Source organism: Leptodactylus fuscus, chromosome 5 (genome assembly GCF_031893055.1).
Source record: "Leptodactylus fuscus isolate aLepFus1 chromosome 5, aLepFus1.hap2, whole genome shotgun sequence".
Lineage (NCBI taxonomy): Eukaryota > Metazoa > Chordata > Amphibia > Anura > Leptodactylidae > Leptodactylus > Leptodactylus fuscus.
Genome location: NC_134269.1, coordinates 111,813,257 through 111,830,208, shown reverse-complemented (window position 1 = coordinate 111,830,208; position 16,952 = coordinate 111,813,257). Strand labels below are relative to the sequence as shown.

The 16,952-nt window shown below is 39.6% G+C and overlaps 1 protein-coding gene and 1 long non-coding RNA gene across 2 annotated transcripts in view; one reads left to right on the top strand and one right to left on the bottom strand.

Moving 5' to 3' along the window:
- The window catches only part of LOC142203372 (uncharacterized), a 719,604-nt gene that overhangs the window by 306,323 nt on the left and 396,329 nt on the right, over positions 1-16,952 (top strand). The gene's annotated exons all lie outside the window — the stretch shown is intronic.
- Positions 1-16,952, bottom strand: part of SEMA3D (semaphorin 3D) — a 128,053-nt gene that overhangs the window by 14,597 nt on the left and 96,504 nt on the right. The window contains exons 11-13 of the mRNA XM_075274035.1: positions 15,939-16,083; positions 796-1,018; positions 52-140 (exon numbers count right to left, since the gene is read on the bottom strand). Coding sequence (XP_075130136.1) covers positions 52-140; positions 796-1,018; positions 15,939-16,083 — 457 coding nt within the window. The remainder of the gene's footprint in view (positions 1-51; positions 141-795; positions 1,019-15,938; positions 16,084-16,952) is intronic.

Genomic DNA, 16,952 nt, shown 5'->3' with positions numbered 1-16,952 from the left:
GTTTTATGATATTTGTCATCTACAGTAAAGTGGATCATTTGCTTTCAGTACCTTAAATATCTGCAGCTCTTCTAGAAGCACCTCTTCCATATTCCAGACACCTTTGGCAACACTGATTACTTTTAGAACTGTCCCAACATCTGGAAAGACAAGAATAGGAGATATAGAACACCACAAAGTATCTGGGAAGCACAAGAATAGGAGATATAGAACACCACAAAGTATCTGTCATTGCTAAAATATTGACATCATCTCTGCAGCAATGACATAACTTTCTACAACCCATGACTGCTGATGCTAGGTTTCCACCTGCGTTAGAGTTTCAGGTTCTTCGGGTCTGTTTGGGGACCCAAAAAACGGAAATCCAATCTGCTTAAAAAGCGGTTACCTGTTGAAATCCGCAGACCCATGGACTATAATCGGGTCTGCTGGGTGTCCGCCCTGTTTATACCAGAAAAATGGGGAGAGAAAAAGTCCAGCTTGCAGGCAGGACTTTTCTCTCCGCATTTTCCAAGTGTAATGGGGAACAGAATCCCCGAACAGTCACTGAAGGCAGGTGTCACTATAGCTTGAGACCAATGATTCACAGCAGTGACAGTGGGGTTCCTAAATAACATTGCTGGAGCACCATTGATGGGGGCTAGAAGAGACGATGGGAGTCCAGCACTGAAAGGACAGCAGAAGAAAGTATCCTGTACATCAGGTGCTGCAGATAGTCTTTATTATTGACTTTACATGTTACATTGACAATGAATGATTACAGGGTAGCTACTAATTTTCAGATCATTACTGTACCTGTCCCAAGAAACATGACATCGTACTGGCCATCTTCTGCTATCACATGGTCAACAGCAATCTGCGTTAGCTTGTAGTCCACATTCAGTCTAGTGAACACAGGTTTCCCGTGAAGAGGATACACTGACTTGTACATGAGAGGATGGTTCTTTACAAAGCTAATAACATCATCTGGGAAGTCTTTGGTAGATTTTATCAGTGGGTCATAGGTGTTGCTTGGACACTAAAACAGACATTGATAATTTAAAACAAACTCTGGAAGTTTATACAGATAAACAAACAAACTGCTATTAATAAGGGAGAATATATTTTATAATATAGTATATCAATATGCCCATTTGCTAAATTAAAGATGAGAAAGAATAGAAAGGGAAGGCATTTCACTATATTATATCCCCATCTAGTGGTCATAAAACATATTGCAGATATTGGACTCTAATGTCAAACTGATTATTCAGATTAGCTTCAGTAATGTAAGTGTGTGTGTGTGTATATGTGTATGCATGTGTGTATGTATGTGTGTGTGTATGTGTATGCGTGTGTGTATGTACACTTTACTCTATAATATGCACTTAATCAAAGCGGTTTAGGAGTCCAACTAATATTAAAGGATGTATAATTCATGGTTTTGTACAGGTTATTCAACAAATTCTACTTTAAAGTACAGTAAATTGTCTACATATTCTACAAATACTGTAAAAGACCAAAATTTAACCATATACCATATCGGAAAATTCAGTCAGTCAACAGATAGAGACATTACTATACAATATATGCATTACAAACTCTTATAAATTACTTAAAGATTAGATCCACATTTAGACACAACCCATAGGTTTAAATATTCAGAAACAGTCAGGCTGTGTTAAAAGACAGACCCTAAACTAATAATCTGACATCTCTTATACTGCACATTTCACCATATATGACATATCACACTTAAACATTATTTACCAGATGGCGACAGCTTATTTAGAGACAATGATAAATTGTGGGTCACTGGATGATATGAGAGCTGTACATGAGTTATGATATCAGTAGGAATGGCCTAATAGTAATGAAATAACTAAATATTAGGATAGTCAATTCAGTGTACTGGCTTTGCACAGTTTCTCTATATGTAGATATGCAGTACCTACAGTTCTAAGGTACAATAATTGAACACTTTGGAAATACTTGAATATCTTCAATTTCAGATTGCTAATACAATGTGATCTGATTGTTATCCAATTCACAATTATATGTGCTAATGATGTCTCATAAAGTAGGCTAGTAAACTAAGACATAAGTTATTTAAAAAAAAAATACACAATTCCTAATTACAGGCAAATCTGAGTGAATTGGGACAACAATAAGGGTCTATAATGTTTCTATGGTAAGGAAACAGAAGATTGTAGAGATGTGGTGCGGATAAAATAAGCATGTGAGTGATTGCACATGGAAGGGGTAAAGGAAAGGGCTAAGGGAAAAATCATCCCAAGGCACTGGACATGCTGCCTAGGGGTTATGGTGAAACCGCAGACTGAAATGAAAATATCAGGGTCAGGTCAGTTGGTAGATGGTGGAAACAGCAGTAGTTCAGAGTTTGAGAGATTCCTTTTCAGACAGAGGACAGACATGACATTTGAGATAGCAGAGAGATGGTCACTGGTCTTATGCTGTAGTACAGGGGTGATCATATGAGAACAGGTATACAGTTAGATGCTATCCACATAAAGATGGTAACGAAAGCCTAATCTGCTGATGGTTTTTACAATAGGGACTGTATAGAGTGAGAATAGAAGGGGGCCTAGGACTGAGCTCTGAGGAACCCCAACAGCAAGGGGAAGAGGGGAAGAAACAGAGCCCACAAACGAGAAACATAAGAAAAACCAAGAGAGTGCAGTGTCTGCAAGGCTACAGTGTCCAATACTACTGAGACATCTAGAAGAAAAATAGAATAGCCACCATTAGATTTAGCTGTCAGGAGATTATTGGAAACTTTTGTAAGGACTGTTCAGTAAAGTGCAGAGTGCGGAAGCCAGATACATATAGTTGGAAAAGGCTACAAAAGCATTGCTAATGACTCAAGACCTGGGTGTCCATCAATTCTTTTATCTACAAATTCAGGATTGCTACTAAACTCCGCAACAGTTGGCATCCTGTTTAGAGCTCACCAACCACACAATGGGCAAACCTTAAACAAATAATAGTGAACCAAAGGGTAATGGTAAAAGATCTACAAACCACAAAACCCTTTGTTCATATGCCTACTTTTAGAAATATACTGAACAAGAATGGTGTTCATAGGACAATACAACAAAAGAAGTTGCTGCTGTGTAAAAAAACAAACAAACATCAAGTTTGCTTAAGACAACCTGTATGTTCCATAATGCTCTTGGGAAACTTTCTATGGACAAATGAGGAAAGAGATCAATGTCTTAGTTTAAAAGATGAATACTGTGTTTCAAGGAAAAGAACACTGCACACCAGCACCAAACCCTCACGTCTCACTAGTAATGTTCTTTAAGCATTTGTCCCTTCTGCTATTCATATTTGTTATTGAAACTCACTGTTCCTGTGTCAATTTTTGAAGGAACATTTCTTCCTCTACAAAACAATCTGTAATAGATTAATAGATTATTGGTTCTGTTGCATAAGATATAAATAAAGACTTGATGATGTTGGGAACTGTGCCCTGGCTCATCACAAATTGAGTTAAGCTAAGTATGTTTTTTTTTTTTTCTGTCGAATGGGACACAAATGTACAATTTCTTTTTTTTTTTTTTTTTTTTAACGTAGATTGTTAGCTCCACATAGGGTTCACAAGGTACATTTTTCCCTATCAGTATGTCTTTGGAGTATGGGATGGAAATCCACGCAAGCACTGGGAGAAGATACAAACTCCTCGCAGATGGTTTTTTTCACTTGGCAGGATTTGAACCGAGGACTCAAGCGCTGCTAGGCTGCAGTGTTGACCACTGAGCCACGGTGTGGCCCCCTACAAGTGTACAATTTCTATATTTTAATATCTTCATAGAGTGGATATACAGTTCAAACAATGGTCACTTGTATGTACACTTTTCAGATTTCAGTAAGTTCTGTTTCTTACAGGCAAACACCTGCAGGTTTTTTTCCGCAAACGGCTGCATTGTAAACTGATTTTACAAGGTAGATTGTAAGGTGTGTATTAGCTGTAAGCGCTGTCAGAACAAGCCTCGTGAAAGCTGCCGCATGTGACTCATTTACACTATGATGTCATCTGCCAAGTGTCAAATCTGAAAACCATTCCTTGAAACTTAGAATCAAATATGCATTCCTTATTCTCATTTTAAACTATTTTGGGGGGTGGAAAAATGCCCAGATGTTTTGGTTTACCTCTAACATTTTTCCCAGTTAAGCTGTGTTTACATTGACTGTATGTGGTGGATCAAACACACAGCAGATCATAAAGTTTCCATACACCACAGGTCTGGCAACAAAGATATTAAACAGCAACCATATTGGCAAGAGACAAAAGCACTTCAACAACATGGAGTATTCCTGAAAATTCAATGCCAAGCTTCAGATTCAGTTTATGGGCAGACTGCATGGGCAAGTCTATGTTCCATCTGTACTGATTTACATCAATAAATGTTTCCTGGTGCCTTCTTGGTTTATCCCTCAAGGTTCAAATTTCGGTGCTTAAATACTACTGAAAACCAGACAGTACATCATCCCACATCATTTTATAAGAAGACTGCATGGTGAAGAACAGAACACACATTCTGATCTTATAATCTATCAAGTTCGAAAAGTTTGGTAATTTCTGCTTCTAGGTGATTGATGTAGAGATATAGCAATGTTTATCTGAGACATGTACATGTTAATAATAGAGATGAGCGAACAGTGTTCTATCGAACACATGTTCGATCGGATATCAGGGTGTTCGCCATGTTCGAATCGAATCGAACACCGCGTGGTAAAGTGCGCCAAAATTCGATTCCCCTCCCACCTTCCCTGGCGCCTTTTTGGCACCAATAACAGCGCAGGGGAGGTGGGACAGGAACTACGACACCGGGGGCATTGAAAAAAATTGGAAAAAGTCATTGGCTGCCGAAATCAGGTGACCTCCATTTTAGACGAATAGTGGATTTCAAATCCGGGTCATATGAGAATGTGAACTTTGTGACTATGAGACAGGGATAGCTGTACAGGCAGGGATAGCTAGGGATAACCTTTATTTAGGGGGGAATGTTATTAAAAATAACTTTTTGGGGCTCTATCGGGTGTGTAATTGTGATTTTTGTGAGATAAACTTTTTCCCATAGGGATGCATTGGCCAGCGCTGATTGGCCGAATTCCGTACTCTGGCCAATCAGCGCTGGCCAATGCATTCTATTAGCTTGATGAAGCAGAGTGTGCACAAGGGTTCAAGCGCACCCTCGGCTCTGATGTAGCAGAGCCGAGGCTGCACAAGGGTTCAAGCGCACCCTCGGCTCTGATGTAGGAGAGCCGAGGGTGCACTTGAACCCTTGTGCACCCTCAGCTCTGCTACATCAGAGCCGAGGGTGCGCTTGAACCCTTGTGCACACTCTGCTTCATCAAGCTAATAGAATGCATTGGCCAGCGCTGATTGGCCAATGTATTCTATTAGCCTGATGAAGTAGAGCTGAATGTGTGTGCTAAGCACACACATTCAGCACTGCTTCATCACGCCAATACAATGCATTAGCCAGTGCTGATTGGCCAGAGTACGGAATTCGGCCAATCAGCGCTGGCCAATGCATTCTATTAGCCCGATGAAGCAGTGCTGAATGTGTGTGCTTAGGTGACCCTCCAGACACGAATTTGGGTTTCCCCCTTAACGAGTTTATGTTCCCCATAGACTATAATGGGGTTCGAAACCCATTCGAACACACGAACATTGAGCGGCTGTTCGAATCGAATTTCGAACCTCGAACATTTTAGTGTTCGCTCATCTCTAGTTAATAACAGTGCGGTAACTTTAACTCAACTGTTTCAATGGCTTTTGTTGCAGAAAGTGTGTACAACAACAAAACTTAAATGTTGCAACACCTTATAGTAAATTATTTGTGTATTATAAAGTAGACATTTAACAATGCCCCAGTCTTGGCCCTTTAAGCTAAGGCCCCACGTAGCAGGCCCAGGTAAAAAAAAAAAAAAAAATCCTGCTATGGAATTTGCAAGTTCAGTGTGAGCCAGGCAAAATGTGTATGCCTCCCTTTCACTTCAATAGGAATTATCTAGAGGAATTGAGCATGATATTTATCTTTTTTTCCTGCTAAATAAAAAATCAGCTCGAGGAAAATCAGCTTCTGCCTCCCATTGAAATGAATGGGTGACAGGTTTCAAGTGGAATTTGGAGCTGAGGCCCCTCAAATTCATCTCCTAAATCAGCCATGTGAACATATCCTATGGGTGCAATGCTCAAACGTAGAATATTTTCAAAAGATATCTGTTCCACATTGCACATCTGAACGGGGTTGTTTGCACCACGTGCATAAAATTCTTACCAAACCCCCTCACACTATGTGTGGAAATACTATGAACACTGTAAACATTTCACTACACATTGAAAACTGATAAAATAAGTTAAGTAAACAAATACTATATAAATAATCATAAGATATTATGAATTAATCCCCCACAGTTCAAGGCTATCACCACTCGAATGACTCAATAGAGATGCATGTCTATAGAATTTCTAGACAAACTCGGCCCCATGAACTCCCATTGTGTTTCTGATAAATACTGGAATTACTGGCAAACAGACACGACAAAAGCAAGGACAAAAAATGTGTCCTGCAGAAATAATAAATAGTTGTAGTTTAGTAATAGAATATTTACTCAGGAGGATCCCCCATAATGTGTAATCACGGTCCTAACACTCTTCTTAGTTTACTCTAGACCTTGCCACTATCTACAGCTGCTCCACTCAAAGAGCTCTTCAGTAAGACGTCTAATAAATGGCTCTCATGTCTCCATTTCTGAAGTGAAGACATTGCAGCAGGGCAAGTTTATTCATCAATGACGCATTTTGTAAGCATGAAAATTCAACTCTGACGTCTGCTGATATTTGAACAAGATATTAATCTTTTGTTTTCCAGAAGAAGCAATTTTTATTCCAAATAATAGCTGCCAGACTGGGATTGATCCAAGAAGCATGAAGTTAAATCACAATGTGAGTAAATATTCTACTTCTACAATTGGGGGGTGAATGTACCTGCTCTTCTATGTCTAATAAAAATGCTGTTTATGTGGAGTTGCCCTGAAATAGTTCTATTCACTTTCCCTGGTATAGGGCTGATTTCTTTTAAGTAATGGTAGTAATTAGAGGTAGTGGTAGTGCTAAGCTGAGGTGTGCTTGCTGCACAAAGACTGTATGAAGAAAAACATTGCAGCCGGCTGAACGCTGCATCCGGTGCTTCATGTGCACAGGAAAGCCGTCTGCTGCCTCTGCTGTTATACTGTATGTTGTATCCACTGTTCCTGCTGCTGTGGGATGAGCTGGGAGAGAGTACCCCCGCCGCATACGATGCTTAGTGTATGCAGCAGGAACAGTGGTTACAACGTATTGCAGTGGTGTCAGCAGGCAGCATATCTGTGCACATGGAACATCACGCACAGTGTTCAACCGGCTGCAATGTTTTTCTTCATACAATTTTTGCAAAGAAAGATTATTATTATTGGGGGATGTCTTACTTCCAGGGGGTGCCTTATATTAGGCAATTCAACACAATATCTCCTATGTCTTACTTTTGGGGGATGACTTATTTTTGGGAAAACAGGGTATACATGTGCTGTCCTTACAGATGGAGAATGTGTAGTGAATAAATAACTTCTATTAGGAGAAATGACTATTGCAGCTGTTAGGATGAGCGCAGAACAAGGTGTGCCTGGAAATGGGATTTTCACCGGTAAAGCAGCCAGTCACATACTGCACAGTAAAGGGGAAAATGTAGCCGAGACATTGGGGTGCAGATATTGGCAGAGAGGGCACATAGGAGGAGGGTGTTTTATCCATATGTTTGGTCAAGTTTTAAAAAAAAAAGTATGTTGGAAAAACTCCTTTAACCAAAAGAGATGTTCCATCATCTACCCACCTCACTAGATCAGCAATGATACAATCAAAATGCCCTTCACAACCCCTTAAAAGACCGATAACCCTTTCATTACATAAGATCACCAGAAGCGATAGCACATAGACGCATAGAAAATCAAGACAATCCTGGCATTTTACACAGAAATATTTTTTTGATATCTTTTTTTTCAAAAATAACTTTTTTTTACATTGTATTTACATTGGCATAAGGGGAACCACATTGATCTTTTTTTGCATAAGGAGCAAACTATATGGTTTGTACACTCCACATGTAGTATGCAAAGGTATTTCTTTCAAAGTTCTTGGTGAAACTCCAAATACAATAATAATAGAGCACAATAGAAACATAGGCTCATTTTACACAGGGTGAAGGTAGGACATCTTGTTGTTCCTGTTTTTCTATTACTGTATAAAAACTTTATAAAGCTTAGTGACCGAATACTACATACTGAATGAGTTCCTGAGAATGCGTGAAAGGGTTTAGTGAACCTTTGAAAACATTTTTGCAAAAAACATTCACATATAGCAGAAAAATATACACATGACAATACTCAATGGGGCAGGTTTATTTAGACTGACATTTCATACAACACCGTTACTAGGCGCCCGACTTGCGCAAAGCTCTGGCCTCTTAATAAATTAGCTGCACAGATGGAAATCTACATGATCTACACCAGATAACTTGTGGAGATGGGACACTAAATTCTCCCCCCAATTAGGCTCAATTCCACTGCCACTACTAAGGCAATATGCATACAACTATGTATGGCTCCTCTGACCTGAAATTTTACTGTATACATATGTCTTCCCTAGTGATGCCAAATGACCAACTGTACTAAAGAAAAATCTATCTATTTCTATCTTAGGAAAGTTTTTACAAACAAGCTTAAATAGAAACCATGCTGTTCTAATACTAAGCAATAATAAATAAATAATAAAATAAGCCACAATAAAGTGAATGTTCTTCCTAAGGGAGCGTTCACACTACCGTCAGTGTCCGACATGTAGTGTCCGCTCCTAGTGTCCGCTCAAAATCTGTCACGGACACTAGGAGCGGACACTAGCTGTGTCCGTGACACCTGTGATTCACTTGAATGGGCATCGGGTGCGTTCTTTTGCACTCCGTGCCCGTCCTTCCCTGTCCGCAAGAGAAGATGTCCGACTTCTCAAGTGGACAGAGGAACCCTGCATGCAGGGTTTTTCTGTCCGCTTGAGAAGTCGGACATCTTCTCTTGCGGACAGGGAAGGACGGGCACGGAGTGCAAAAGAACGCACCCGATGCCCATTCAAGTGAATGACAGGTGTCACGGACACAGCTAGTGTCCGCTCCTAGTGTCCGTGACAGATTTTGAGCGGACACTAGGAGCGGACACTACATGTCGGACACCGACGGTAGTGTGAACGCCCCCTTAGAATTGTTTTATCATGATGTTAGTACAGATAAACGTTATATAAATATAACAGTATTTACTCTGAAGTGTCTCAGTGTATCCCACAAGGCACAGTTTTGCTGTTTTGTTTTGGTTTTTATCAATTAAGAAACCAATGTTATTCAGCAGGGTGACTCAGTGGTAAGCATTGTGGCTTTGCAGTGCTGGAATCCTGGGTTTGAATCCTGAGTTTAAGGAGTTTGTATGTTCTCACTGTGTTTGTGTGGGTTTCCTCCAGGTACAATGGTTTCCTCCCACACTCCAAAGACATACTGGTAGGAAATGTAGATTGCGAGTGCTAGTTGGGACAATGTCTGAAAAGAGCTGCAGAATATGGTGGCAATATATAAGTAAGCTAAATAAAATTAAACTTTCTATTTTATGTAGACAATGAGAGGCAGGGATCAGAGCAGGAAAAATTTGTGTCCTGCTCATTCTTGTAGTTGAGTCTATAACTCGAGACATCCCGCAGATTAGGTCCATTCACCTGGGCCTAATGAATGGTGGAAATCTGAAGCGGAATGATGATGCTCGGCTTCAGTATTCTACTGAGAGCAGGGGGCACGGAAAATGAAGAGGAATCTGAGGCAGATGTCCACCTCAACCTCCTCTTTGTTTTCTACTATGTGTATATATACTCCTATGCTAAGGCTCCACATTGCAGAAACGCTGCTTTTTTTGTTGCAATTTTTGCTGATTTTTTATAGTCAAACCTAGTAGTGGCTATAGAAGGAATGAGAAATATCAATAATGTTATGTATTTATACTTCTCCTTTCTGCTCCTGTCTTTGGCTCAAAAAACTGCAGCAAAATCTGCAATAGGCCAGGGCACTGCATTGCAAAAATGCTGAGATTTGACCATGGTGTTTTATAGTACATGCAAAGTGGATGAGATTATGATTATTCTCATCCACACATTACAGAAAAATACCTGCAGCACAAATTATGTGATTTTAAAAAACTTTGTGTTTTTGTAAATCACAAAATGTCAATTATACCTAAGGAAACGCTGACGTTTTCTGTATAGGTAGAATAGGGGGAGAAAGTCCGCAGACGAAAACTTTTTGGCTGCAATTCGCTACATGGGGCCTCTAATCCTAGCCCCACACTGTGGAAAAAAAACACTGTGGAAAAGCTGCATTTTTGAAAAACGCAATATGTCAATTATAGTTGAGAAATGTTGAGTTTTCCCCTCCATAGATTTCTATTGAAAGTGTGAAAAACACAGCAAAAACGCAGCATGATAAAAGTGTTGCAGAAACTCTGCAGAAACGCCGTGGAAAAGCATCATCATCTGCAGACAAAAACTCACTGTTTTGCATGGTTGAGGTTAAGGTCCCACGGGCCGGAACCACTGCGCTAAAGCACTGTGGGAACAACTGTGGTGTGAACACATTGCGGTTTTTCCCACAGCTCTTTGAACAGAAAGTTCACAGAGTTTTCCTCTGCTGACTTTCTGTTACAGTTATAACTATAGGAAAGCTGGTGACATTTCCGTAGATATAATTGACATCCTGCGAGTTTCAAAACCACAACGGTTTTGGAAATGGCTACGTGTTCGCGCTGCGATTTTTTACGCAAAGTGGGCATGGGATTCGCATGAATCCCATCCACTTTGCTAGTACTGTAAAACGCTGCGATTTTTCTGCCGCGGCCAAATCGTGGCGTTTCCGGCCTGTGGGGCCCCGGCCTAAATAGCAAAGGACCATAATTCTTCAACATTTTCAACATAGCTTTTCAATTACCTTTATTTCACATGAGAAACTCGAGCAAAAACGCGATGAAAAACTCAACAGAAAACTCATATGAATATGCGCAGCACAAAACTGAAAAACGCGATGAAAAACACATGTACATGCACGTTTTTTTCCATGACAGAAAACACAGCTTTTTCTCTGCATTTTTTTACGGTGCGTTTCCGCCCCTTAGCCTTAGACCGGGGCCCCACTGGCCAGAAACGCCACCATTTGCCCGCAGTGGAAACGCAGCAGGAAAAATCACAGCGTTATACACTACTTGCAAAGTGGATGGGATTCATGTGAATCCCATCTCCACTTTGCGGAAGAAATTGCAGCGCAGACGTTGCGGTTTTGGAAATCACAGCATGTCAATTATATGTACGGAAACGCTGACGGCTTTCCTGTAGATATAATGGTAAGAGATAGTCTGCGGAGGAAAACTCTGTGAACTTTCTCTTCAAAGCGCTGCGGAAAGAACTACAATGCGTTCCCGCAGGGCCTTAGCCTTAAAGAGTTTTCTCATGTGGTTTGTGTATCAGTTCTCAATAACAGACATACCAATCGTTGAGCGAGAACATTACCCATTTACTTCCAGTGAATGGAAATCTGTATTGGTCATGTGATGGTCACACATGTACAAGAATCATTACAGCACAGAGCTGTGTGATGCAGTTATATATGTGCAAGGTAGTCCTAGGGTTTAATCTGACCAAAGGGCTAGTTCACACGTGAGTATAAGGGGAGGTTTTTGACAGCGGATTTCGCGTCCAAAACCTCCCCTTATAATGGTGGTCTATGGAGACCGCCGGGCTTCTGTTCTCCGCTAGCGGCGGGCTGCTGCTAGCGGAGAAAAGAAAGGACATGTCCTTTCTTCAGGCGGAAGCCGCGCAGGCTCAGCCGCGCGGCTTCCGCCCCCGGCAGCTCCCTCCTATGTCGGCTCATTTGAGCCGACAGCAGAGGGTTAAGCCGCGACAGCGATGGTCGCGGCGGGCGGGTTTTGACAAGAGAGAGACGCGGCTCGCCGCGTCTCTCTCTGTGTCAAAACCCGCGCGGGCAGTTCACGTGTGAACTAGCCCAAAGGCAGTATTTGCAAGGAACATTCATCCTATGTTTGTGTGGATTTTCTTTTGATTATTCAAATTTTCAGCCCCAGTGTGTACATTTGGAAACGTACAACTCAATTGTGAACTCTCATCGGACAAAAAGACTAACATGATTGTAGCCTCTAGACAGCAGTAGAGAATGTGTTGGTGCTATATAGCATGAAATAAAGTTAAATGTTAGATGCACAATATGATGCTCAGTTACAGTGCTTGCTTGCCTCAGTATAATAAGGTATACCAAATGTCCCTTTACACCCAGCTCACCCAGCAGCAATGATCGGGTTCATACACATACAGGTTGCATCTGTCAGCAGCACATTGCCCTCATAACCCTGGAGCTTGGGTCTGAGTGTTTCTTTAGTTAACACATTGTAATTACTAGTATATATATGTTTAGGAACTTTGTGCCCTGAATACATAATTGTCAATCACGGGGATGATGGTATGTTTGTGCATTGTCACGTGTGCATTCTTGTAAGCAGGAAACAACTGTGTGCAAGTCAAAACAAGTACCCAACGCTAGACACCTTGGGGATAGAAGGTAAATTACCTTTTGACCTAAAGGTCAGCCATTAGACATGCAATTTGTAACTTATTGTAAAGTAAACATGAAGCATAGGTGCTTGTGCAAGAAAACATTTCAAATCAATGTTTGAGTAGCTTTTTTTAATGCAGATTTGCATTGTTAAGTAATACTTTGGACAATATTTTTTTTTTTTTTTTCATTTCCTAACATGGATATTGTTTATAGAACTACTTTACTAGAAAAACAATATTGGTCAAGATATAGCTATATAACTGTGCTATGCTTATATGAGACCCTGAATATTTAAGGAAAGCAACCATGAATTTATCCCATCCTCAGCTTTCATATCAAAAATACTACAGGAAGAGAAAACTATGTTAGATCTGGTTCACATCTGCATCCGGTATTCCGTTTGGGGAGTCTGCTTGTGGACCCCCCGAACGTAATACCGAATGCATTAACAAGCGGTGAGCAATGAAAGCACATGGATTCCATAGACTATAATGGGGTCTGTGTGTTTTCCACGTGGTGTCCGCACGAGTCATGCAGAGAGGAAAGTAGTTCATGAAGTACTTTTCTCTCCACATAATTTGTTCGGAAACCACATTATAGTCTATGGAGTCTGTGTGCTTTCATAAGCTCCCCGCTTGTCAATGCATTTGGTATTCTATTCGGAGGTGCCCAAGTGGACTCCCTGAACGGAATACCGAACAAAGATGTCAACCGGGCCTTAGGCTAAAGAGAAATTGCAGCAAAAATGCAGTGTAAAAAAATGCACTAAAACTGCTTGTGTCATTTACTGCTTTTCTGATGCATTTTGGCTAAGACCCACCATAGCAAGCCACAGCAAAGAAAAGTGCTGGGAGAAAAAACAACTGCGCTTTACACATAAAGGGAGCCTGCACATGGAGTTTACGCTCGCTCATTCTGAACGTAAAACTCGTTCAGAGTGAGTGGCGTAAAAAACAGATTCCATTGACTTGAATGGGTGCCGTCTCACATTGAAAGCAATAGGTAAAAAAAACCTCCCATTGATTTCAATGGGTAGCGTGCGTATGCCGGAACCCATTCAAGTCAATGGGATCTGTTTTTACGCCGCTCACTCTGAAACTCTGTGTGCAGGCTCCTAAAGTCCGCAGAATTTTTCTTTGCAAACTTTCTGCATCAATTATACCTACAGGGAAGCCACCAGCATTTCCGTAGATGTAATTGACATGCAGCAATTTTCAATAACACAACATTGTTTTAAAATGTGTAGATGGGATTTTCTAAAATCCCATCCACTTTTCAGGGACTGTAAAAAAATGCAGATTTTGCTACGTGGGGCCCCCATCTTCTATAATTAAAATTAACAACATTCTGCATTTTTAGCAAACTGCTACATTTTTATAAACTGCGGCTATGCCATCAGATGATCTTTTTTTGTCAGGTGGCCATTGCAGAAAGATAACATGCCTCAGTTGTGACCTCTTTACAAATGGCATGTGACTGTATGGCCTAAGCTGATTGTCAGGTGACCAATGGAACCAATCGTTGTTATAAGCTGGGACCTGCAAACAGAAGTCTCTACTGGGAAAGATGAGATTTTTTAAAATATTTTTTACTCTTTGTACAGCACACATTGAGTTTTAAACATAAGACTCAGTCAAGGCCTTTATAGATTTCAGCAAACTTTTGAACTACTGTATCTTCACGAGTCCTCACTTTCTTGTTGCAATGTACACTGCAGTATAAAACTTGGCTAACAGGTACAAGTACACAAAGTCTTGGAATGTTAACCTGATCTCTCTGGAAAGTTATACATAGCTGCAAATAACACTTTGTATGTCAAAGCCATTTTGAGGTTGACATATATTAACCGAAAAATGGAAATTAATATTTGGATATCATCCTAGGTAAAGTGACTAAGAAAACCAGAGGAAGTTTAAAAAAGCAGTTCAGTGAATAATACAGGCTTTTCTATGTTTAAATTGGAAATTGCCAAAGTCAACTTTTATCAAGTTATACAGTGCCATGCTGTCTGCCAATTTCCAAAAATTAAATATTAATAAGCTATTTAGGATGGAAATTGTAACCAAGGTAAGAAAGTGCTGAAGTCACTATTTTCAAACAAAACACAAACTTTTTTTTTTATACATTCTGTTTCCACAAGCTGAAGTATGCCATTGAATTGCGACAACTACGGCAGAGGGTTAGTCATGATGATCATAAAGTATTATAAAAGGTATCTCTGAAAGTTGTTTTGCAACACAGGTTAGAATTGTCTTTAACATGTGAGCAATTAGTTCTTTAACTAATACAATGTTATGAAGGTAGATCTCAAATAATCCTAGAAAACAGATCAAAAAGGGGTTGTTTGATAGGGTATACATATATAACAAAGGGATAAGTGTGGCTTCAAAATAAAAGAGACAATATGCACCTCTTTGATTCCCCACTTCTCCTGTTGCAGTACTTACAGGAACCTTGTTGGTCTCTAGTTCCTTAGTCTTGACACATAAGTAATGCCTGCTTAACCAACCACTGGCTGAGGCAAGTCATTTCTGTGGCCAGTGGCCTAGCAGAAATTTCTAAGTATTTCCTGTATGTCAAAGCGGGATCAGGAAGTAGGGACCTGTTGGGACTATAAACATGGGAACAGGTGTAGTATTGGATTTGTGAAGAGAGTACTACTTCCTTAATTTGTTAATCTACTCTGGACAACTCCTTTAAATATTTTACACTTTATACTATTAGTTTTGGTGCCTAGATATGCCATTTACGCTCTGTACTGTAAGAAGGATGGTGTCAGACATGAACAGGCAGAGGGTGTGATTTGGATCTCTGACACTGACTGCCTCTGACGCTACACACCCCTACCTGACACTGTCCCTCTGACACTACAGATCTTAAAGAGGAAATCAGGCATCAAAACTAAGTGCATTTGTTTGGGGAATGGTGGGGGCTAGAAAAAATTTCCAACTGTGCTGGAATCAGAACTGGAATGGGTATGAAAGTTCCTCTTTAAAAGGAGTCTATCATCTCCTCCAAGCAAATTTAACTTCTACCTTCACATTACGGAGAACATGACAGGGATAAACAGCATGCTCTTTTTACGTATGTCATTTTTGTAGTTTTGGGAAAAAAAACTTTGAATTTTTATGCAATAAGGTCCCTCACTTTAATAGCTCAATAACGAAATGTATAGTACAATACTGTATTTCTGGCATTTACATTTACTGAATTATATATAAAACTACAGTTTAAACAAAAGATACATACGGTTCCAGGGCGCGGATAAGGGATTCTTCCATCATATTGAACCCACTTATGATCTGGACTTTCTTTATGAGCATAAGGACCATTGAATACGCCCCTTATATCCGCCATGCTATAGACACATACAGCAGATGCTTTAAATATAGAGCTAAAATGAAAGAAGAAAGGTTCCAGATGTTAAGTTAAACTACTCATAAGGACCATTCATAATATTGTAAAGTACTGTAACCATTGTTTTTAGAAACTACTTTCTATCACTAATAATTTATGATCATTCCTCTTAGTAAAAATTAAAAAAAATATTTTGTAAAAATGGAAATCTGGTAATATGAAAATTAGAGATAAAAATCAATACAATGCTGACAACTCTGTCATCCATCATATTAAAGCAACATGAAGGAATAATAAGATAACTCAATGAGGGACTACTTCAAGTTCAAGAAGACACATGGAAGAGAAAATTCTGTTATTTTGGAAGCTGACCTCAATCACTCAGTCTATTTGTGATACACATTTACAATGAAAGGTTCTGTGTGACATCATTCCAGGGCTTATGTCTCATACATCACAACGATTTAATGACCCATATGTTAAAGCCATAATGATTCCTATTATTATAAGGTCAGGTGAAAAAATAAGAAGCAGTTATTACCATTAATCTATCTTTAAAAGACTTTGATAGTCTGGATGCAATTTTTATATTTAAGGATTTAAATGGATAGCATGGAATCCCAATTCAAGGTGCATTCTGCCGAGTCATTCAAAAAAATAACTAAAAAAATAAAATAAAACTTGACATATTTTATTTCTTGAGAGTTTTTTTTTTTTTTTTCATGCATAGCACAATAAAGCTAATAGTTTTTAAACTAAAACTATTATAATAACTTCTGATACTGAGAACATTAGCTGGTTTTCAGATTTCTAATTTCAGATATAAGTGAAAGTGGCTACATTTTCCCCTAAAGTTGAAGAAGTTTATCTTCTTCAATTTGCTAAGCCCCAGAGTAACAGAGCTTG